The 24,035-nt window shown below is 44.9% G+C and overlaps 1 protein-coding gene across 3 annotated transcripts in view; it reads right to left on the reverse strand.

Annotated features, from left to right (window-relative positions):
- Nucleotides 1-13,376, reverse strand: part of GRB2 (growth factor receptor bound protein 2) — a 72,071-nt gene extending 58,695 nt beyond the window's left edge. The window contains exons 1-2 of one of the 3 annotated variants that reach the window (XM_034641690.1): nucleotides 13,182-13,376; nucleotides 4,906-5,120 (exon numbers count right to left, since the gene is read on the reverse strand). In XM_034641690.1, the coding sequence (XP_034497581.1) occupies nucleotides 4,906-4,983 (78 nt within the window). In that variant the 5' untranslated portion in view covers nucleotides 4,984-5,120; nucleotides 13,182-13,376. Of the gene's footprint in view, nucleotides 1-4,905; nucleotides 5,121-11,950; nucleotides 12,127-13,181 lie in introns of those variants that run through there. The other 2 variants (XM_034641689.1, XM_019800317.2) reach the window with 2 other exon arrangements.
- Nucleotides 13,377-24,035: the final 10,659 nt, after the last annotated feature.

Genomic DNA, 24,035 nt, shown 5'->3' on the forward strand with positions numbered 1-24,035 from the left:
ATAATAAACGTTCCATAAATGGTAGCTACTCAAGGATGACTTCAACCATAATGGCTTACAGAGGTGAAAATTGAAAGCTCCCCAAAGGAACACTGCATTTCCTTACTAGTTTCTTTCCCCAACAGGGATGACTGGTCTTTAGCCAGCCCCCAAAAGGAGTCTTGTATAGGAAATAAAAGCGCATTCTTAGCACCTATTTGGAAACAGTCCATTCAGATGACGAGGGGAAAATGAATACACTGAAAGGCAAACAAATTATTTGTTCTAAGAGAACTCAAACCATCCTCATTCATAAAGATTAAATGCAAAATTCTGGGTTTAGTGAAGATCAGTAAAAAAATTTTTTTTTTAAGATTTTATTTATTTGAGAGAGAGATGGAGAGAGAGGGCACAAGTTGGCGGGAGGGGGCGTGGAGGGAGAAGCAGGCTCCCCACTTAGCAGGGAGCCCCATGTGGGGCTTGTCCCAGGACCCTGAGATCACAACTTGAGCCGAAGGTGATGCTTAACCAACTAAGCCACCCAGGTGCTCCAAGAATTCTTATCGATAAGCAGAGAAATGCTCCTAAGCAAGTACACTGAATTTGAAATCATGAAAAAAACAGCAGCAACGAAGACAACCCAATCCCATTTTTAGATTTAATCATCCAAACACCTGAAAGGAGACTCCTGTACCCAAATTCAGGACTTCCGGCTGCTACGGAAACTATTACCAATCAAACCCAGTTCCTATTCCTGGCTCTTGGGAACATACTCAGTGGGCAGTTTCTCAGTTATACAGATTTATTACAATGTCCCCAGCTGCAGAAATCCCCTTATTTTTCCACTTAGCACTCTCAACACCTTCCACCCCCATCCTGCATTCCTAGTCTCCAGCACCTATGCAGGCACTAGTCTCACTGCGACCTCCCAGGCTGCGCCTCCAGGCTTCCCTCCTATCCCAGAACACTTCCATCATCAGCTAAAAGCCTGCAAAGGCTTCTTAAGGACAAGATTGCATTTTTACTGGTTTTTCTTATCTCACTCGAATTCTACCTTCTTTTCACAGTCTACTACCCCATTCTAGCATTCCTATCTCAAATACAAGCATCCCATCCCTCTGGCGAGGTCCAGTTCAAGTCGCAAGCACTCCCTCTGCACAGCACTCTGACGTCAGCTCTTACCAGTCGCTGCCCTTCCTATGTTACTCTGGCAGTTACAGTGTGTGACACAACTCAGCATCCAGTGAAATACCAGTTCCTTACTAAGTACTAATAGTCGTGATCTTGGATGGATCATTTAACCTCTATGGGCCATTTCCTCATCTAAAAAAATAATAAAAATGGAAAATTTAAAAGGTCTTCTCCTGTTCTAAAAATCCTCTAATTTTGTATACTGCCATATCCTGTTTCACATATTAATTTCACTTCTCTTATTTGATTTTAGAGTTCCTCAAGGGAGAAAGTATTTCTTCCCCAACTCTCAAAGCAACTTATCCCAGGATGTGGCTCAAGGAGATACTCAGTAAATGTGACATTAAAACAGGTCATCGGCACCAAGATAGAAAGCTTCAAAGAGCCGAGTGTGAACCCAAGACCTATTTCTTTCTTTCTTTTTTTTTTTTTTTTAAGATTTTTAAGTAATCTCTACGCCAAACGTGGGGCCCGAACTCACAGCCCCGAGATCAAGAGTTGCATGCTCCACTGAATAAGCCAGCCAGGCATCCCTCAAGACCTATTTCTAAAGCAGTACTGAAAACTGATAAAGGTAGTTGGTGCCAGACAAGTAGAAGGCACCGAGATGATCCCAGTTGGCTCTTTTCTAGAATTAAAGGTCTGCCTTGATAGAAAACGAGTTGTCGGCTCCTGAATGCAATGAACACAGGTTTGAGAGCTCAAAATGGTCTCTTAATTTACACACAGCACTGTCTGAAATATGGGTACATACGCCCCTAACCAACAGATGCGACTTTTAGGTAAGCTGAGCTGTATTCTGTGCTCTAGGGTACAGAATTCGGAGGCCGTGTTTGGTGGAGAAACCCTGGGACTATGTGAAGCCTATGATACAACGGCAAGGAAATTTAGGTTCATTTTGGCCATGCAAAGCCGAAACCTCCAAGAGAAGAGCAATTTCTTCCATTTCTCTGCCCCAATGCCCTTCTCCTCCCCCTCCCCTCCAAAAAAAGCACACTTACAAAAGAGTAACAGTAACAAAAGCAGATACATTAAAGCATTCAGTTCTATTTTAGGCTTCCAGGAAAATGTTTTTATTTTTTTCTCTTTTCTCAGGGCAGCACAAGTCAATGTGTAGATGGAAAGCAAGCAAGTGGTCTGCTGGAGGATGGGGCCCCATTAACCAAATTCAACCAGGAGCTCCAAGATAGTGAGAGGAGTGAATCCCTCTGAACTCTAGTCAGAGGTAAAGGACTAAGCCCCTTGCTACTGCATTATCTTCAAATAAAATGTATTCAGTACCCATGTGTACATGCCCCCCTCATGGAGAGAGAGCAAATATAGCCCTATTTCAATCACGTTGAACTGGTCAATGCTATTCCAGCCACTTCTAAACATTTTTTGGCTCACAGCTAACATCCTGAAAAGCTATCAAATCAAATCAAAGCCACTCAAATGAAACCAGTTACTCCTTGAATAATCAAATGAAGGAAACACTGCTTTTTAAAATAACAGCTCTTAAGACAAAGCAATGTCCCTCCTTTTCACTCAGCTGTTTCACAGAATTTCGAGACAAAGGGTAACTACTGTATTGTCACTTTTTTTTTTTTTTTTTGGAGTAAAGCCACAAGATTACTAATAAACAGCTAACGGTCACCATTCAAAAGTAATAATGACATTATGACTTCATATGCCAGTTATCTACCAAATTGGAAAAAACCAAATATATGCATTTTTCTCTCCCCAAAGAAAATCTGGAAGTAAATGTGAGCACTCTGACTCACTTTCTCTCCCATCAGAAAAATTTCTGGGGGAATGTTAAACAGTATCATCTTCTCTAATTATAGGATGGGAGAGAAGGGTTTCACACTTGTTCAAGAGTTTACTAATTTAAGTTGGAGAACTTATGAAATGCTTATGGTCTAGGTCTAAGATAAACTTCAGTGGTTAACAGGGAAGGTTCTTGCCTAAAAATTATTAAAAAGAGACCTCAAATCCCTAGTTTCATTTTGTTGCTTTAGTGCTAAATACATAATGGGATAAACTTGGAGAAAAATATGAACTACCAGGCTTCCAGGTTCAAGCTTCTTGGTAAGCTTAACGGAGAAACCTAAGTTTGCATCGGGGGGAAAAATGTTCCCACAGGGTTTTTGTACAGGGTACAGATGTGAGTACCTGAGCAGCCAATCTTTTTAAAAATTTCATTATAGTTAACATACAGTGTTGTATTAGTTTCAGGTGTACAATGTTTCAGTAGCCAATCTTACACCATGACTGGCTATCTGCTGAAAACTAATCACCTATGGAAACATCAAATTACTCCTCTGTACACCAATGATACAGAGTAATTTAACAGTCTAAGTTTGCTCCTTTGCTCTGACTTCTAGCTAAGAAAATAGAAACAAAAAACGTATGTTATTCTAAAACCTACAGCTGGTTCTGTCTGCTTTCTGACACTTCAGTGCTGACTTAGAGAATATCCTCGGGAAGCTTGGCTTCACAAAAACAGCTCTGAAAAAAACACTTCCCTTCTCCTTAAAGGGCTCTTCAATACTGCCTTCTATGAAGTACAACCTACATTTCTAACATCAAGACACTTCAGAGTGGAACTCTACGCCTCGAGCAAGGAGAGCAAAATAGTAACTACCCACAGGTCGGCAGGACTCAAAAAAGAAAAAAAAATCAGTCTTTTTATAGGGGACCACACTTCTACATTTCCACTTTCTTCCTCTTTGTAAAATTTTAATAATTTCACTCAGGGGTAGGAAACAAATGGGTAGCAAACTCCCAACCACCAGACTACGGCTCTGGGGAAAAAATGTCAGAACCTGAGAGGCAGTGAACATGGAATATGCGAACGCTAAACTTCAGGTTCTCCTCCTGTAGAGCTGACACATTATTCGATAACACCCACCCTTGTAAAAATAAATTACATATCCAAAAGGGCAAGCTGCTGCCGTCAATTGGGTAAACAACATAATTACCATGTGCCAGGTGGAAAGCGAATCCTCATGTAAATAGTTTGGGCTCAGAATGAGCTGCAAACTGGAAAGCAGCTTATTTTTAAACTGTCAGCAGGTTTCTTTTGTGCAATTAGAGTGTAATACGGGGTAATTGCTCAAGTTTCTTTTCAGAAAATCGCCATCTGACTCGTACAACAGCAAGATGAACCTTCGGATTTAGAACTCCACTAGTTTTTTGACGAAGTATTAAAAGACACTGAGGTTCTTTAATGAATTTTGGCATGTCCTTCTAACAACCACCTCTCTAAACTAGAGGAAATTCATTTTTAACCAACTTGCATCAGGTTCTGGATTGCAAATGTCTTTTGAGTAGGTAAAATAAGACTAATTCAGTGCTTTTACATAAATAATTCAAGTTTAAGTCTTTAAAAAAAAAATCCCCCAACGCTTAATAAGACCCTACAAGGATTAATCAGTCCACTCATACATACACTTCTCCTAGTTACAATCACGCTGCTTTGACTTTCCTTGAATTTCCAACCAACAAGCAAATAGAAATACTCGAGGCATTCACACAAAGGCAGTTAAAGACCATACATCACACTAACCCTCTTAAGTCATATTTAATATTCCACTCGGCATCTATGTCAGCTACCCAGAGCCCGCCCCACAGTAAATGGGAAAAGTGGGCAATGAGAAAGGACGAGCTCGGCTTCTTTGTGTTATCAGGGAAAACGAAGGTAGGTGAGTACAAGAGGAGGCCATCTCAGCATTTGCGTGGCACCACACTTACCTTGAGGATGTCCCCCCTTTTGAAGCTCAGCTCGTCGTCAGCAGTAGCTTTGAAGTCATATTTGGCGATGGCTTCCATCCTGAGCGCTGCTCAGGGCTCAGCAGCCTGAAGCCGGGGGAAGGGAGTCTTCCCTGCCGAAGCCACCCAGCGCTCTGGGCTCGGCCTCGCCGCTCTCCCGGGACTCGCTCGTGCACTCCGGGACACACAATGCCACCCTGAATCACAAGAGGGATGGGTGAGAGAAGTGGCCAGCACCGAAGGCAGCCCCGCCCTGCCGATCGGCCTGCCGCCCCAGCCCCCACGCCCCCTGGCTCGGCCTGGCTCGGCCCGCCTCCCTCGCTCGCAGTCAGGAGCCCGGATCGCCTCCTTCCTCCTCGCAGTCTCAGCCCCCAGGCGACTGACAGGCCCGCCGGCCAATGGCGGCCGCCGCTCGAGCTAGTCCAGAACACACTTCCTCTTCCTTCCCGCTGGGTGTGCGCGATGTGCAGGAACCGGCTGGAGACCCGCTCAGTCTCCGCCTTTCCTCCCTCGTCCCTTACGCTCGCTCCTCCGGCCCGAAATGCAGTCCACTAAAAGAACGGCCTTGCCCTGGGGATGGCACCCCGCTTTTCTCAGTGCCACGGGCCCAACTCCTTCCCTTCTCCCTGCCAAGCTTTCTAGTCTTTTGAAAACGCTGGGTCTCCTCTCCAGTCAAAAGCAAGCAATTCCGGCTTTGGTCCTGAGCTGCTTGAACTGTTCTCAGACACCAACCCTTGGTCTGCTCCTAGGAAACCAGGAGAAAGTGAACCCCGGAACTCCTTTTTAAATTTCAATTTGCTATTCTGAGCAAGGCAGCTCTCCCTCTATCACTTCCAAACTGTGACCGGCAAGCTCAGGTAACCAGAAAAAGGAGATCCAGCGTCAGAGCCTTTTGTTGGTGAAGACCTGCTCTTGCCTACGGCACCCTCTTCCCTGAAGACCCCCAAGGCTCTGGAGTCCCAAAAGCCCTTGAAATAGATGTCCACGGTTCAGCATTATCAGAAGTAGCCTCTACATTATTTCCAGCTACCCTAGGGAGCAAAGCTGAAGTCCTCACTACACTTGAAAGGAATCCCTTTTTAAGAATCTGAGCTGCCAGATGCCTTATCTGGGGAAAGAAAGTGCAGGGAGATGGTGCCAGTGAATCAAACAGAAGCCTCTCACAGTTACCCTGACAACAGCTGCCTTTCTCAGAGCCAAAGGGGTTCTAAAATGAACCAAATTGCATTTTGCAGGTAAAAACTGTAATAACCCTTAGGCAGTGTACTAGGTGACGGTGAACTGTGGGCATATAGTCTCCAGCCATGGACATAACCTAGACCTTTGACTGCCGAAAGGAAAATAAAGCCCCATTCTTGTTTTCGGTTAGTGTTTTTCATACAGGCTAAATAAAAGCAGAGAACAACACTGACAGTGGCAGAATGGGGACAGATTTTTATAGTGACACCCTTCTTGGATAATTACCACCTGGCAGAAAGCTCATCTGAGGGGCACGGTGATTATTACTCTTTTGTTCTAAAGTTAACAATTGGGGCATTAATCAAGCATAGCTGCAAATGGACTAAGCAGTAAGCCAGCTGGGAATACTAAGATTCAAAGGAAATGAGTGTTACCAAGGAGGGAAGAAATAACCTGGTAATAAAAAGTCCTTCAGTCAAATTCTGAAAGCCAAACATTCTACTGCAGGTAAACTAATCAACCAAACCAATGTTTATTCTATCAGGTCATACCTATGATATCCCATGAGGGGCTGGCTCTAAAGAGGGAAGACAGAGCTCTAGCAAATATTAAAAAATATATATGAAGATTAGTCTCAGAGTATTTAAAATTTTAAGTGATCTCTACACCCAATATGGGGCTCAAACTCATAACCCCAAGATCAAGTCGCATGCTCTACCAACTGAGCCAGCCAGGCACCCCTCAGAGTATTTATTGTTGTGCGTCCTTAAACACCCTTTACTTATTCTCTCTGTAGTTTTTTTTTTTTTTTAAGATTTTTATTTGTTTACCTGACAGAGATAGAGACAGCCAGCGAGAGAGGGAACACAAGCAGGGGAGTGGGAGAGGAAGAAGCAGGCTCATAGCAGAGGAGCCCGACGTGGGTCGATCCCATAACGCCGGGATCACGCCCTGAGCCGAAGGCAGACGCCCAACCGCTGTGCCACCCAGGCGCCCCTGTAGTTTTTTTTTTTAATCAAACTAATCCATGTATATAATTTTGAATGTCACCGCTTTTAAAAGGCTTATAAAAAAGGGCAGTTTCCCACCCCAACACCTACCAGCAATCACCCTCAATTTTGTTTTTAACTTTCTCTTTGTATTTACTTACAGTATTTCTAAATGATATACTTTTACTGCTGTTTCTTAGTTTATTCCAGCCATGACCTATCACTTGGAAGACGTTTACCCTGACAGCTTCCCCTTGCCCCCATCCAGTAATACCATGTATTCCGGTTTAAGCAGTTTCACATTACAACAAATTCTTCACCGCTGATTTAAATATATTACAAGCAACCTTCCTTTCTAGTACAATCCTTTACTTTTTCCTGGCATTAATAACTCCGTTTCCTTTTTTGCCTATTTTCCAATGTGCATACCTATTTTTATTTTGTTATAAATGCTCCAAGATCTCTGCTAAATGCCTGTCGATACTTTCGATATTTCCTACCTGACCGGGTCATTCATTTTAATTGGTCTCCAGGGCTGACTGTTGGGACTATGTATCAATGATGGGAAGCTGAAGAATTGAGCAGATCTAACAAAGATACGGCGTTTCATTTTTGAAAAACAGAAATCAGAAAATCAGAAACTCAGAGCGTTGTCACTGTCAAGGTAGTATGTTGTAACAGGGCATAAACTTCTATGTCATTCGGGATTTCAGACAACTGCAGTGTAACTGAATGGCCATAGCATAAAAACCAAGACAGTTTTCAACACTGGGTTTTCCTGTGACCCAACTCATCTACCACAGGATTCCTAGAGAAAGTATAAGACTCACACTCTTGAAATCATGTTTCAAGTAACTACTGCTTTGTCAGATACACTTTGAGAGAAATGAAAACCAGGCACAATCAATACTTCTGTGGCAGTGCCAAATAAAAATGAGCAGCTCATGGAGAAAACCTGAAGGGGCCAGCTTATCAGGCTAGCCACAGAAAAGAGCACACGGGCTAAAGGAATTCAAAAGGGTATGTTTCATTAAAGGCAAAAAACCCAAAAAACAAAAACAATCAACAACAAACCTACAAAAAAAAACCTACCTTATACACAACACTAATTACTAAAAGAAGAAAACTGAAAGTGGACGTAATGTATAACGATTTTAACAGAAAATGGGTTGAGAGTACGTTTAACACTAACTCTAATGAGAATGGTTAAGCTGTTCCAGCGTACACCCTGCAGTCTATCACAAGTAGCAAATTTTAAGAACACAAGTGCAGGGGCACCTGGGTGGCTCAGTGGGTTGAGCGTCTGCCTTAGGCTCAGGTCCTGATCTCTGGGTCCTGGGATCAAGCCCCACATCAGGCTCCCTGCTCCTCAGGGGGCCTGCTTCTCCCTCTCCCTGCTGCTCCCCCTGCCTGTGCTCTGTCCAAGTGAATAAATAAAATCTTAAAACATACACACACACACACACACTAAACGAACACAAGTGCAGCCTGAATTGTTCATTTCAAGCAATGTGCACTGAATCCTAAAATGCAGTCCCCTAAAGGTATTTGTAGGACTTTATTTTCTTTCTTCCATTTAACTCTTTTCTTCCCAAAATTCACAGAAAATAAAATACACAACACTCACTGGGCAATATAGCTTAGTGTCTGCATGGTCTCTAAAAGCAGGATGACCAGGATTCAAGTATTGACCTGGATGCTTACCGGCTATAATTTTAGGCAAGACTTTTTTTTTTTTTAATATTTTATTTCTTTACTGTCAGAGAAAGGGGGAGAGAGAGAGAGCACGCGCAGGCAGAGGGAGAAGCAAACTCCCCGCTGAGCAAGGAGCCTGATGTGGGACTGATCCCAGGCCCCTAGGATCATGAACTGAGCTGAAGGCAGATGCTTAACCAACTGAGCCACCCTTTTGGTCCCTTGGGCAAGGCTTTTAAACAAGCCCCATTTCTCATCTGTAAAATGGGGATAGTATCACCTACTTTATAATATTCACTCATTACTAGGTAATACAGATAATATACGTGAAGTGCTTTGAACAGGGCCCGACATTAAGTTACTCAAAATAAGTTAAATGTGATTCTACTTAAAACATAGATGTTCAATTTCACTGTTAAAAACTGCAAATTAAAGCAATGAGATTTCCTTCACCTACTAATTGGCAAAATTTTTAAAGGTTTATAGTATTTAGTCTCTGCAAGACTCTGGGTGAACACACTGATTCTTTGGCCAATCTTTGTCCATTTAACATTTTGAGCAGCTGCTATATGCCTGACAATGTGCTTGGTACTGTATTATAATAATAAAAACATCACAGAGCCCACACTGCAGCAGGGAATTAATCAGTTCAATTTTTCTGGAAAGTAGTTTTACAGTAGTATACTATAATACGGTAATTTTATGTTGACAATTTTAAAATACATATCCTTGCACAAGCAATCCCAATTCCTAGCTTTATCTCACTGAAATCATGACAAATACCATGTGCCAAATATATATATATCTGATCCATAACCATGAGAATATCTATGAAATATCTTTCTATGTAAATACCAAGAGATACTATCAAGTTAAAAACAAAAATACAGAAAAATTAGTTTATCCCTTTTCCATAACGCAAAATAGTATTTATTAGTGTGGGCTAAAGAAAAAAAAAAAACCAAAAGGTTAACAATGGTTATCTCCGGGAGCAAGATCACAAAATATTTTTACTTTTTTTTTTACGATTTAATTTATCTGAGAGAGAGAGAGCGAGCGAGAGAGAGCGTGCACGCTCTCACATGAACCGGCGGCGGGGGGTGGGGGGGGGAAGCAGACGCCCCACTGAGCAGGGAGCCCAATGCCAGGACCTGGTCCCAGCACCCTGGGATCCTGACCTGAGCCAAAGGCAGATGCTTAACCGACCGAGCCACCCAGGCACCCCAATATCTTTACTTTCTGCACTACACACAATTGTATTTTCATTACTACTTCTGTAATTAGAAAAAACAAACACTAAAAAATCTTACTGGAGCTCTGGAGTTGGACCTGAATTCAATTGTCCCATTACCACTAGATGGGTGACACTGGAAAGATAACCTATATTCCCTAAATCCTAGTTTCCTTCAGCTGGAAAATGGGGATAATAACGCATCTACCTGATAGGACATTTTGATGATTAAAAGAGACAGCACATGTAAAGGCCTTCGTGGAGTCTCTGGCACAAAGTGCTAAGATGTGTTAACTGGCCGGCATCACCAGTACCTTTTCAAGTACCAGTCCATACGTTCCTACATCGTCCATCTTCTTCCATCTACATACAAACTCAGAAGAACTTTCTGGTAGGCAAATTAACAGCCCTATTAAATATAAACTTTAAAATTAAATTGCTCCACATCAGAGTCCTAACAATAGTCAAATATTTACACATATAAAGACTAATCACATCTATCGTCACTTATTCTATTAGGCTTTTAAATATTTACTCTGTACATACAGAAAGTGTAACTTCAGTTGACTAATTAAAAGCCACATTCCAGCCTCATTATTTTACAGCTGCATTCTGTAACAACAGTTCTGGTACTTGGACCAGCTGCATCAAAATCGTCCCATTCAGAGACTGATTCACTGTGGGATGCCTTCTGGAGTTCTGCAATGTAGTGTGGCCTTAGGCCCAGAGCCTAATTTAAAATAAGATTCACAGGTAATTCTTATGCATGCTGAACTTTTAAGAATCACTGCTGTACTAGAAGGATGCCTTACCCAGGTTTTAAACTTTGCATTCCAGATAATGCACAGCTTTGCATAAAATGAAAATAATGCATATTCACATGGCTCAACTAGGAAAAAGCCAACTTTGACAAAACCAAGGGCTCTCATTAGTCTTTCAGTAGTGCCAGAAAGTTCTTTTGAATTAAGCAAGTAACTATTAATTTCTCTCAGGAAAGCATGCTGGGTCTCTATTCTGTATTACTTAATTTCTCCAAACTCTATTACTCTTCTGTTCTAGGTAACAATCAGAACCGCTGCTGCACAACAGGCAACGTAACAGGATTTTTCTCAGAAAAACTGCTAAGTACCTTCAACTAGTAGTATTTAAGACCTAGCAATCCGGGGCGCCTGGGTGGCTCAGTCGTTAAGCGTCTGCCTTTGGCTCAGGGCGTGATCCCAGCGTTCTGGGATCGAGCCCCACATCAGGCTCCTCCGCTGGGAGCCTGCTTCTTCCTCTCCCACTCCCCCTGCCTGTGCTCCCTCTCTCTGGCTGGCTGTCTCTCTCTCTGTCAAATAAATAAGTAAAATCTTTAAAAAAAAAAATAACACCTAGCAATCCCTCAAATCTGAATACACTTGCTAAGGAAGTAAACTGCCTCAAGCATTTAAATGCTTGCTTTTAGTATCAAAGAAAGCCGATTATAAGAATTAACTTCGTTTTTTATTTTGGGAATTCAGAAAATTTTGAACAAGGGAAGGAGCAATGGAACACATAAAGTTATTTCTTTCTATCAAAAAAACCCCAACAACAAAGATGCCTGATTAAAAGAACCGTGGTAAAGAATAAATCCATACTGTCAAAATGGGCAAGTTTTAATTCATCAGTGGTCTAATAAATTCTATTCCCTCAAATATTTCATGTTACCTCAATTCTATTGTAATATAGGTGTATGGTTGGCTTTTGTTTTTTAACATGAACCACTCCCACTAAAAGCCAAAAAATAAGTCATACAAGCCTCAAATCGACCCAATCTTCCTTAACTAATGTAAGAGAGACACAGGAAGAAAAGCGTAAGCAGGCACAAAAGCACAATGTTAAAATGAAGAAAACTAAAACACAAATAACACATGCAAGCTACACTTGTGACCCAGTGGCAGTACTGATTACTTACGGATGAATTCAATCCTTTGAGCCTCCCAGTTCCCAGGGGGAGAACTTAAAGTCTCGCATGACTCTCTGGCAACTCTTCTGGCTGACTGAAGGAACACAGTGGACGCTTCAAAGTGAAGGATAAAGCAGGAAAGAGGGTATCTTCCCCGGAGAGAAAACGGAATCTTTAAATGAGGGAGAAGACGAATTGCACCAAACGGCAGAAAAATTATGCCAAAGAGGGGACAAAAAGGAGGAAGGGGAAGTAGATTAGAAAAAAGGGGGGGAGGGACGGGCAAATGACTTGCATTACACAAGTAAGCATTTAGTGTCTGCAGTGAAAATAGAAGTAGATAGAAAGGGAAGGCAACTACTGTTGAAATATAAAGTGAAAGAGAGACAGCAAAGCCAAAGAGATACGCTAACTTCTTCCATGTGTCTTTTAAACTCTTTTCTGAGTCAACAGCTCTAAAAGATAGACGTCGAGTGCACTTCGGCTCCTCTGCAAATCTTACTTTTGTAATGACTCCCTAAACAAGCTATAACTCATGTGGCTTATATGTACAGCGTTGCAAACGAAAAATTCCAGTGCTTTTCTATCCTCTCGCACGGAGATCTTTACTCGGAGCATTCCAACCAACTGCTGCTTATTGTTCTTTACAAGTATTTTTCAGAGTAGCTTCAAAAAAAAAAAAAAAAAAAAAGACATCTCGACTGGCTCCGGCAGCAAAGGTTCTAACTCATGGTATTCATAGGGTCGGTGGGTTTCCTCCCCAAATTCGGCCCAATGACACCAGGAGATGGTGACGTGGTGGCCGTGCAGGTCGCAAGAGCATCAATCACCACATTTGCAGCCGCTGCAAATCCCCCGCCTCCCGGGCCAAGTCAGACTGACTCACAGAACGAGTACCAAGGGCTCCCGGGCTTCTCCCGACCCCTCTGCGCAAACCCTCCGGGAAAAGCGTGAAATTTAACGAGGAGCACCCGGACTCCTGCCCCGGGATCCGGGGCTCTGCACCGAGCTAAGGGTCGGGAGAGGACGGTCCCCAGGAAGCAAGCGCCCCAAAAAGGGAAACGCGGAGCCCGGGAGCCTCGGGGACTCCGTCCCCCGCCCCAGGCCTCGCCGCCCCGAACCCGAACCCCGGCAGCCCTCGGCAGGCTGGGCCCAGTCCCTGACTGCCGACTCCCGCTGCCGAGCGAGTGGGAAGAGGCACCGGAGCAGCGTCGCCGCCGCCGCCGCCGGCCGCACTCACCGTGGCGCAGCTGCTCCGCTCCGCGCCCGGCCGGCCCCTCTGCAGCGGTGCGAGCGGCCGCCGCGCTGCTGCTCCCCGAGGGCAGCGCCTTTTCCCGCCGCCGTCACCGTCTCAGTCTTCGCCGCTGCTGCCGCCGCCGCCCGCTCGCCGAAGCAGCACAGCCGCCTGGCTTCCGCTCCTCGTCGGGGTCCCGCGAGAACTTCCCCGCGCGGCCCCGCCCCGCCCCGCCCCGCCGAGACTTCCCCCGGCGGAAAAGGCCCAGAGCGCAAGCGCTCCTCCTCCGCCCGGGCCCCGCAGGTAGCCACCATCTAGATGCCAAGGCGCGTGCGCCAGACCGCCCCGGAGCAGGTGGCACCAACATGGCTCCGCCTCCGCGTCGCTGTAACCCTCTCTGTGCCAAGGCGGGTAAATGACAGTTTAACCCTGAAGGAGTAACTCTTCACCACACCATAATCACTTCCCTTCTCCAAACCGAGGCAGTTGCGGGGGGGTCGGGGTGGGGGTGCGGGAATCTCCCTCCATCCTGGAACACTCCAAATAGAGGACCAGCTTTTGAAAAGCTTGAGAGTACGGTCCAAACTGCCCTGTTAGAGGAATTAACACATTCACTTATTGATCTAATCAAGTGCCTAATATGTGCTAATCATAGGTATAGGTGTTGGGTATAGAAGGTACAATGATGAACAGATATCCTGGCCTTTGGGGAATTTACGGTCTAGAGGAGCGGAAGAAAAGTAAACAAACAAACAAAAAATGCCATATGCAATGTTAGAATTATTTGGGGGAACGCTGAGGAAGCTAAAAAGATGGGAGGAAGGACCGCTACTCTGCCCATCTCAGAATAGCCTTCCTAGAGAAGGTGATGATGACGTCTGAGCTGAGTCTTGGAGGACGAGTAGGAGTTCACTAGACAGAGAAGCCGAGATAAGGGCGCTCCAGGCAAAGGGAACCGCACGCACGTACAAAGGAATGGAGGCGTGAGAGAGAGTCGTGTTCTGTGCAATGCTAAGTAGTTCAATTTCTGTACGAGGCGGGTGAGTACCGGGGAGTGGCAGATGAGGCTTGAAGAAGTAACTCCTGTTTTTCAGTTCCAAAAGCTCTTTCCAATTAAAGAGAACAGAACGTATCTAATGGTAATGCGCTCCCTGGAAGCCAACAAAATAGTGCTGAGATGAGAATAACCGAACATCTGATACTATAGAGAAAAGAAACCATTGATATAAGGAAAATGAGTTCTTTCACCAAGCATTTATTGAGCACCAACTGCATTCAAGGCACTATGCAAGGTAATAGATGAACCCACCAAAGCCTCAGCTTTCAGCAGTTTGTAATCCAGAGGAGAGTCACCTATTCTGCAAGGCAAAAGAGCTGGACATAAGTCTCACTGAACCGCATACAGGACTGCAGCGGAGGGAGCCGGTTACCTGGTGCTCAGGTAATCAGGGAGGACTTGGTGTTTTGTTTTGTTTTGTTTTGTTTTAAGATTTTATCTATTTGACACAGAGAGAGACAGCCAGTGAGAGAGGGAACACAAGCAGGGGGAGTGGGAGAGGAAGGAGCAGGCTCCCAGCAGAGCAGGGAGCTCGATGTGGGGCTCAATCCCAGGACCCTGGGATCAGGCCCTGAGCTGAAGGCAGACGCTTAACTACTGAGCCACCCAGGCGCCCCAGGACTTGGTGTTTGAACTGCAACCTGGAAGCAGGGAGGAAAGAGTGATGGAATTAGCCAACACTTTAGATTGCCCAGATTTTAGGATTTGGGGTTGGGGCGAAGTAATGATAGACAAGGCCAAGATGTATGGCTTAGGGTTCATGGTCAAGTGATTAGCAACTTCTGAAGGTTTTTGAGCAGGACATGTCCGATACGTAGTGAAAATAATATGAGGCTATCCATTTACCACCTGAAGTGCATAGTATTTCTAGAGGGTGGATAATAAATATCCCCATTTACAGACTCAGAAACTGAGGCTTAGAGAGCTTACTGACCTGACCCAAGGAAACCCAACTATAGTAGACCCAAGACTTGAACCTAGATCTAGCTTGTTCTAAAATCCATATTTTTCCCGCTATGATACTTTATAATTACTTTGTAATTCTAGGATGGTGGCCAGAAAAAAATAGAAAGGGAAAGGAAGGACTTAGCTCCTGAGCAAAGAGGAGGAGGAAGTGAGGGAAGAGTTGGATTTCTTTGTTTTGAGTGGGGAGAACAACAGAGAAGTTTGCCAGCCAAAAGGAGTAGCTAACTGGGCAGGGGTGGGGTGGTGCAGGAAGGAGGCAGGGAAGGAGATGATGATGTCCAGTTTTGGCCATGTAGAGTTCATCGTTCTAGGAGACATGCAGGTGGAAATATCAGTATGCTGTTGAAAAGCTTAACGCATTCATTCATTCTCCCCACAACATCAACTGACCATCTACTTTGTAGATAATAGGATGGCCTGTCACAGAGCTTGCAGCCTAAAAGGGAACATACCACTGAGAGTATGACATCTGAGGTATTGGCAGCTTTGGGAGCATACGGCAGGGGACCTGACATAGCTCAGGATCAGGGAAGGCTGAGGAGGAAGGTTTGAGACTCTAGTTAGCCCAAGAGGAAAAGAGCGTTCTAGGAGAGGGCACAGCATGTACAAGGCCAGAGAGTAAGAAAGGACTCAAGGAGGCCATTTATAACTGGGATGAAGAAGAATGCGGTGCGTGGATAAAACATTTAGAGAGGCTCATGCAGAGCCTTTTCAGAGCTGCTAAAAACTAGGCACTTGATTCTATAGGATACCAGGGCTAGGGGAGGGGGGCGGGGCACAGTCAGATTTTTCTTTTCTTTTTTTTTTTTTTTAAAGATTTTATTTATTTATTCGACAGGGATAGAGACAGCCAGCGAGAGAGGGAACACAAGCAGGGGGAGTGGGAGAGGAAGAAGCAGGCTCATAGCAGAGGAGCCTGATGTGGGGCTCAATCCCATAACGCCGGGATCACGCCCTGAGCCGAAGGCAGACGCTTAACCGCTGTGCCACCCAGGCGCCCCCAGATTTTTATTTTCAAAGCACTTTATCACTCCGGCTGCAGAGAGAAATCAATGGGAACTAAGATATTTAGCATCCACGAGACACTACTCAAGTCCTTTGCAAGACCTTTATGGATCTGGCCCCTGCCTGCCAGCCCCACTCTCTGTCTCTAGCCAACACACACTCCACCAAAACTAAACCGCTGTGGTTTCCAGAAGGTACTGTAATCTTTTGAGCAAACATATCTTGGTATATGCAGTTTCCTCTGCTCAGTTGGCCTCCTGCCGCCCCCCTCCTTTAGGCACCCAAGCCAGTTTTAGGATTTCTTCCTCAAAATTCCCACTATACCTCAATCTCGTTGCAGCCTTATTTGTTCAAACCTTCCTTCTAATGCTCTACAAGCTCTCAGAGAAACAGGACCATACCTTTACACATTTGTATTCCCAGCCCCCAGCACAGTGCATAGAGTGAATAAATGGATGCCTCGAGAATAAATAACAGAAGTTGACTCGAGATAAAGATGTGGTTGCTTTTCTGTGCCATGTGATATTTGAAGCTGAGGAAGTGGGTGAGATCTCAGAAGAGTATAGATGCCCAAGAGAATGGGGGGGGGGGAAGCACTTCCTTTTAAAATGCAGCATTGATAAAACAGACTTTGAGTATGTCTATGCAAAAATATATGCATATGTACCAGATTTGAAAGGGAACATTTAAAAGTAAAAACAATTGTCTTGAAATGAAGCAATGGTGGGTGATGTATTAAAAAAAAAAAAAAAAGCCAACAAAACACCCAAACCTTCAACATTTGTTACATTATCTTTTCTACAAAAGATTCTTTTCTGCAGAAAAGATTCAGAAACTTGAGAGAACGTTGCCCAAGATCATTCCATGTAGCGAAAAACAACAGCAAAAAAAAAACCCCAAAAACAAAAACAACCACACTAGAGGCAATATTTTGAATGTGTGTGGCTAAGTCACAAAAAGGTACTGGAGTAAGAGGCAATTTGCAAAGTCAAAGTCACATCCTTGCATGAAAACCTGTTGTACCTGTAGCAAAACTTACTGATAACAAACTGGCCACATCAGTCACTTCGGAATGCACAAATTAATCACCCCGAAGCCTCTCATTTCGGCGGGGGTTTGCGGTTATTTTTTCGTCGCCGGAAAGGGTTTCTCGCTTTGCTTTCTGTGAATTGTGGTGCTGCCGCCTGCCGGTAAGAACTGGACATTACCCTGGCATTTAGTGAGCTTTCAGAGCCCATAGGACACTGGCCCAAGCAGTTGATCCACCCCTTGGGAGCTGCCTGCAGCCCATCTCAGGCTCGTCCTCTGAGCCCACATTTCTGAGCTTCTCTGTAGTTGGAAAGAGTCAGACAACCAGTGACAACCTAAACTTGGTCATTGAAATTCTACTCCCACCTGCTCAATTGGTCTTGGAAGTTCTCATCTTAGAATTTCCTTTGGTAAAGTTGTGAGCCAAGGCTTCGCCTGCTTCTCAAGCTTCGAAGGTGGCCTCCTGATGCTGAGCCAACCAGGGGGACACTAAGTCCTGTGACTTCCCTTCCTCTACGTCCTGACTTCATTTTAATCCACATCACCATTGTCTCTGGGAGGCTGCCCCGGCCTGCTCATGGATGATCCTGCCCACTTTCCAAACCATTATCTACACTGCAGCCAGAGTGGGCTTTCTAAACTACAAATTGAATCAGGATCATGGAGAAGGTCCAAAGTCCTTAGCATGCCCCTTATGGCCCTCTGTGGCTGGCCTTTTGTCTCCATGCTTCTGAATGACCTGCAGTGTCCTGAATAACTCTACAGTTCTCTTACCTCCACAGCCTCCTCTCTCTGCCTTCCCCATCATCACCTGGCTCCTGTCTGTCCTTTAATACTCAGCTCAGGTGCCACCTCAACCAGGAAGCCTCCCATGATGTTCTGGTCCCACTCAGAGCATCCTCAGCATGCTGCATCATCAGCATATGCTTAAGACCTTATGTTGGCCATCAACTTACTTGTCCTTCTCCCCTTTAGACTATGAGTTCCTCAAGAACAGGTGCCATGTCTTGTTTTTCTTGACTCCCCAAATAAAGCCTGACTCTAAATAATATGATCCAGCATGACAAGTGTCCACACGGGGACTCACTGTTAAGGGAGTCCAGGAGAGAGAGAGAGAAACTGGGGATAGAGAGTCCAGAAGCCTTCATGGAGGAGGTGGTAACTGAGTTGTCTTGAAGTATAGCCCCCATTCCATTAACTAGAACTAATGAAGGCCCCTCTAGACAAAAAAAGCAAGTTTTTAAGATGGCGAAAATAATCACCTGGGGATCTGTTTAAAATGCAAATTCCAGTACCCCAGAAATATTCAACTCATTAGGTCTGGGAAGGGCCCAGGAATATGCCTTTAAGGAGTCTCATGCTCTACCAACTGAACAGCTGGACACCCCAGAAATGTGCATTTTCAGTAAGCAGCTGGAATAATTCTTAGGCTGTTCTTTGGACCAGACTCTGAGAGACAACGTTTACTGAATACCTGAGTCATGGGGATTCTGGGACCTTCCCAATATGTCCTAGATTACAGGAATCAGAATGTGAATTGCTATGGGCCCAGAGAAATTGGGGACTCACGCCCCTGTGCACTCCCTTGGGATCTTCAGCTGCCTGCGGCTGAGAAATACCAGTAAAGGCCATTGGTGTGGCCATTATCTGGGTGGGTGGCACTTAGCGCCACAGTACAAATAAATAAAAAAATAAAAGTGCAGATAAGTAAATGGACTCTGGTCTTGACTGCTCTCTGTAGGGACGCCAGAGTCAAGTTCAGAGGAAGCTGGCACTCCTCTATTCCTTTTGTTTCAGTTTTCACATCACTCTTTCATTACAACACATCCTGTTCATTAAGGAGATGAAGTCAGTTCAATATTGGCTGTGAGCTCCAATGGAATTGATGCATCCAAAGGGTGGACATTTCCCCACTGTTCCTAAGCCTCCGAGAAAGAAGCATTAGCAATTTTAATACAAGGAAGTTTCTCCGATAATGGTTTTTATATTCCTTTAAAGCATTCTACATACATATGAGACTCCCCCTTTTCTTCTCCCTTAACATTTTTCGTTTTTAAAAATTTATTTGAGCCTCTGATGTCCTTTAGCTTTTTATTTTTATTTTTTTTTTTTACAAACTGAGTTTTCGTTGGACAAATATTACATGAACCCATTATCTCATGAATGATGAAAATATTAAAGACGAGCTGGAGGTATTGAGCACCAGGGAAAGTTTAAGGGTTTTATGCACTTCATCTCATGTAGTTCCCACAATAACCACATGGAATAGATATTGTGACTATGCCTCTTTTATCAATGGGGGAAATTAAGTGTTTCCATAAGGAGAGGGTAGTCAGCCATGTCCAATGTCACCAAGGAGGACAGGTAAGATGAAGACAGAGGCAACCAAAGAATTTGGAGATTGTTGGTGAAATGGACAAGAAGAGTCTAGGTAGCACGGTGGGGTGAGAGTCTTATTGGGGGGAGATAAAGAACTGGGGGGAGAGACAGTGTAAGTAAGGAAGTGCAGGCAGCAAGGAAGGGCAGCTCTTATAGAAGAGTTTTGCTATAGGGGCCTCTGGCTGGCTCAGTTGGTGGAGCGTGTGGCTCTTGATCTCAGGGTTGTGGGTTCAAGCCCCACATTGGTTGTAGAGATTACTTAAAAAAATAAAATCTTAAAAAAAAAAAGCTTTTCTATAAAGCCAAGCAAAGAATGGGATTTAAAGGCCAAGGAAGGGATTTTATTTATTCTTTAAAAGTTTTTATTTATTCATTTGAGAGAGAGCGTGAGTGGGGAAAGGAAGGAAGGATGGGGCACTGGGAGAGGGACAAGCAGACTTCCCACTGAGTCGGGATCCCAGGACCTGGAGATCGTGACCTGAGCCTAAGGCAGATGCTTAACCAACTAAGCCACCCATGTGCCCCCAAGGAAGGGATTTTATTATTTTTTTTTAAAGGAAAGTTTTTTTTAAAAAAATACTTTATTTATTTGAGACAGAAAGATACAGAGAGAGAGAGCATGAGCAGGGGGGAGGCAGAGGGAGAGGGAGAAGCAGACTCCCTGCCAAGTCAGGAGCCCAATGCCGGGCCTGATCCCAGGATGCCGGGATCATGACCTGAGCAGAAGGCAGACAGACACTTAACCATTTGAGCCACCCGGGCGCCCCAAGGAAGGGATTCTAAATATAGGAACTGTTAGGGCTTGCTTTGTATGCTCAAGGAAATTATCAAGTAGAGAGGGAAACTCTGGGATGCAGGAGAGAAGAGGGAATTGGGGAGCAAAGTCCCGGCAGCTCACGCATTTTTCAGACAATGAGCAGCACAGGTGAGAACAGGTACAGGTGAGTGTGCGGCAGTGGTTGTGGGAAATTGCAACCTCTCTGCACTGGCGACTTCTGGTCTCTCAGTTAAAGGAGTGGGGTGGACCCCTGAGGTGGGGGAGGGGAAAAGAGTGCAGAAAGCTTGTTTTGGTCAGAAGGCATGAAACTGAACTTTTGGACTATGGGGGATGAAATCGATTCAGGAAACATTGCAGATGCTGCTGCGGTCCCACTGGTTTTTGTGTTTTTTTTTTTTTAAGATTTTTTAAAAAACATTTTATTGATTTATTTGAGCGAGAGAGTGAGAGCGAGCATGAATGGTGGGGAGGGGCAGAAGCAGACTCCCCCCTCCCAAGCAAGGAGCCTGATGTGGGGCTCGATCCCACGACCCCAGACCATGACTGGAGCTGAAGGCAAAAAGCTTAACCAGGCAAAAAGCTTAACCAACTGAGCCACCAGGTGCCCCCACTGCGTTTTGTGATTGTAAATTCAAAAGAGGCCACTCAGCCTGGCTGCCTGTTTTTAACCAGTTAAATCCAGTTGCCTAGTTGCAGACACAGTGCCGGTGACGGGCCTGGTTTAGCCAGGATGGGATTTTGCCAGGCTGATACCGCCAAAGGAGAAGGGCTGGGGTGTAGAGCGTGCGTGTAGGACAGGTGTCCCTTTGGAGCATGGGATCTAAGCTAGGAGGAAGAGAGAGGCAGTGGCGGGGGAGGGGGCAGTGTGTGCCAGGGACAGAGTTTCTGTTTGGAAAGATGAAGAAGCTCGGCAGACGGGTGGTAGTGATGGTTGCACAACCACGTGACTGAACTCAATGTTGCTGAACTGTGCACTTTCAATGGTTAACATGGTAAGGATTACGTATATGCTACCACAATAGGAAGTTTTTAAGATACGTTGAATATTAAAGAACATATTGATTCCTGGCGCCATCCCAGATAAAGTAGAATCCCTGCAGTTGGGGCCCAGACATGCTTTTACTAGACCGTGGACTTGCTGAATTAGCATGTTTTTCCTCATTCGCTCCACAAACACGTATTGAAGGTGCATTATGAGCTAGGCACTGGTGAATTTAAAAGGACCAGGTTCCTGCTCTGGCCTAGCAGCCTACAATCCTGCAAGGGGCGGGGGTGTGGAGGACAAATCAGTAAACAAATAAATACTTAACCACAAATTCAGAAGCTTGTTGCAACCATTTAAGTGAGTCTGGACTAGGCTGGTGAGTCAGAGATGGCCGGAGGGGCTGTGGGATGGGCAGGCTTGAGATCTTTACTGCCGGGAGAAACCGCAGGTTGCAGCGAGGGAGCGTGGAGACGTGTGGTTGCGTGTTGCTGCCTCAGAAGGGAGAGGTGAGTGACAGCAAGAAGGAAAAGATGACTGCCGGGCTTCCAGCTTGAGGACAGAAGGACCGACCTAGGAGACACAGGGAAGCAAAAGCAGGATTTCTGGGCAGGAGAAGCAGTTCTAGGGGCACCTGGGTGGCTCAGACGGTTGGGCGTCTGCCTTTGACTCGGGTCATGATCTCGGGGTCCTGGGATTGAGCCCCGTGTTGGGCTCCCTGCACAGAGGGGAGCCTGCCTCTCCTTTTCTCTCTGCCCCTCCCCCTCCTAGTGCTTTCTCCCACTCTCTCTCTAATAAATAAATAAAATCTAAAAAAAAAAAAAAAAAAAAAAAAAAAAAAAAAAAAGAGTGGTTCTAGTGCTAGCCTTTCTGCTAAGTGACTGTGTGATCCCTGACAGGAGATATGACTTGTGACTTAGTTTTCCCGTCTGGAAAAAAGAGGATAATGATACAACCCAAAACAGAGCTGACATGAAAATGAAGCAAAATTAGGTAATGCAGCATAAAAGTGCTGCAAAATATTTCTTTTTTTTAAGATTTCGTATTTTTTTGAGAGAAAGAGAGAGAGCGGGCACACGAGTAGGGGCAGAGGGAGAAGGAGAAGCAGACTCCCCACTGAGCAGGGTGCCCAACAAGGGGCTTGATCCCAGGACCCCGAGATCATGACCTGAGCCGAAGGCAGACGCTTCACCGACTGAGCCACCCAGGCGCCCCTGCAAGATGTTTCTTAGTCATAAACCTTTTAACATTCACATCTCAGCGTTCCCTTTCTTCATCTAACCCCATATGGATCCATTTGCATACTTACTAAAAAATTATCAGGCTGTGTCTTTTAGTGCTTGCCTCTTGAGCAGATGCACCTATATTCTCAATTTTCCAATGATCTCAAAATGGTTCCTAGATTATCACCATTATTTCTCCTATAAAGTCATCTTTTCTTTTTTTCTAAAAAAAAAAACCAGTTTTATTAGTACAATGTGACATCATGGCGTCAAGCACTACACCTTTGACAGGACATCCTCTTAAAAGTGAGCAGCAGTGTGCAGCTTGTCCCACAAAGCCTCAAGGCTCCTCGAGAGAGGAAACATCCCACCGGCACCTTGTAGCTGCGCAGGTTATACCCTTGATAGGCAAGTGTCTCATTTCCAATTCAAGACCGTCACTGCCAAGGCCAGGAGGTTGGGCACATCCAAACATCCAGCGGCTCTGTGTTTTACATTAAAGTGTACTTCACAGCTTTAATTAGCAAGTGGAATAACTTCGACTTGCTCATGCTGTCAACCTTGCCTGTCATCATCAACCACAGGGCAATTAACAAAAGAAGTGAGAGGCTTCTATGGTGACAAGGAGTCCAACATGGCTGGGGTGCTATCTTACATAGGCGAGAATATTGGGCAACTCCCTTTGGCTGCCAGTAGAGGTCCATCTAGACAGGCAAGAGTTTCCTGTGAGGTTGTAACACTAACTGTGAAGGAATGCTGGTGTTTGGCTCCAAAAATGGATTTGACCTCATCGCTGCCGGGACTGGCTGCTCGAGTGCCAGGAAATGTCGCTTGCCAGGTCCCAGCGATGGAGCGTGGAGGAAATATCCAGTTGCACCGGGTGCAATGGAAGCCCTATTTCCCTGGAACCAAAACAGAAATCAGGAATGAACAAGACTCCCCTCTCACTCTTCCTAATCCCCAAATCTTTTTTTTTTTTTAAGATTTTATGTATTATTTGACACAGAGAGAGAGAGAGAGAGAGAGAACAAGTAGGGGGAGCAGCAGGCAGAGGGAGCAGCAGGTTTCCCGCTGAGCAGGGAGCCCGATGTGGGGCTCAGTGTGGGGCTCAATCCCAGGACCCTGGGATCAACACCTGAGCTCAAGGCAGACACTTAACCAACTGAGCCAGCCAGGGGCCCCAAACCCCCAAATCTTTAACCACAAGTTTCAATCCCTCGTGGTTACCGAAGACCAGAAGTAATATTTTTCCATTTAATAAACCCCAGAGTAACACTTTCCCCGCCTTCTTGTGTGAAACACGTCTTCCGTCTCTGCTAGACTATTCTTCTGGTTTTATGGCCTAAGGGTAGAATGCTATGGAATTTATTCTCTATTCTCAAACTTTTTCAGATTTAGGTGGTTCAGCGGCAAGTGTTGTGGTATCCTCCCCCTGTCAGGG

Source organism: Ailuropoda melanoleuca, chromosome 13, assembly GCF_002007445.2.
Source record: "Ailuropoda melanoleuca isolate Jingjing chromosome 13, ASM200744v2, whole genome shotgun sequence".
Lineage (NCBI taxonomy): Eukaryota > Metazoa > Chordata > Mammalia > Carnivora > Ursidae > Ailuropoda > Ailuropoda melanoleuca.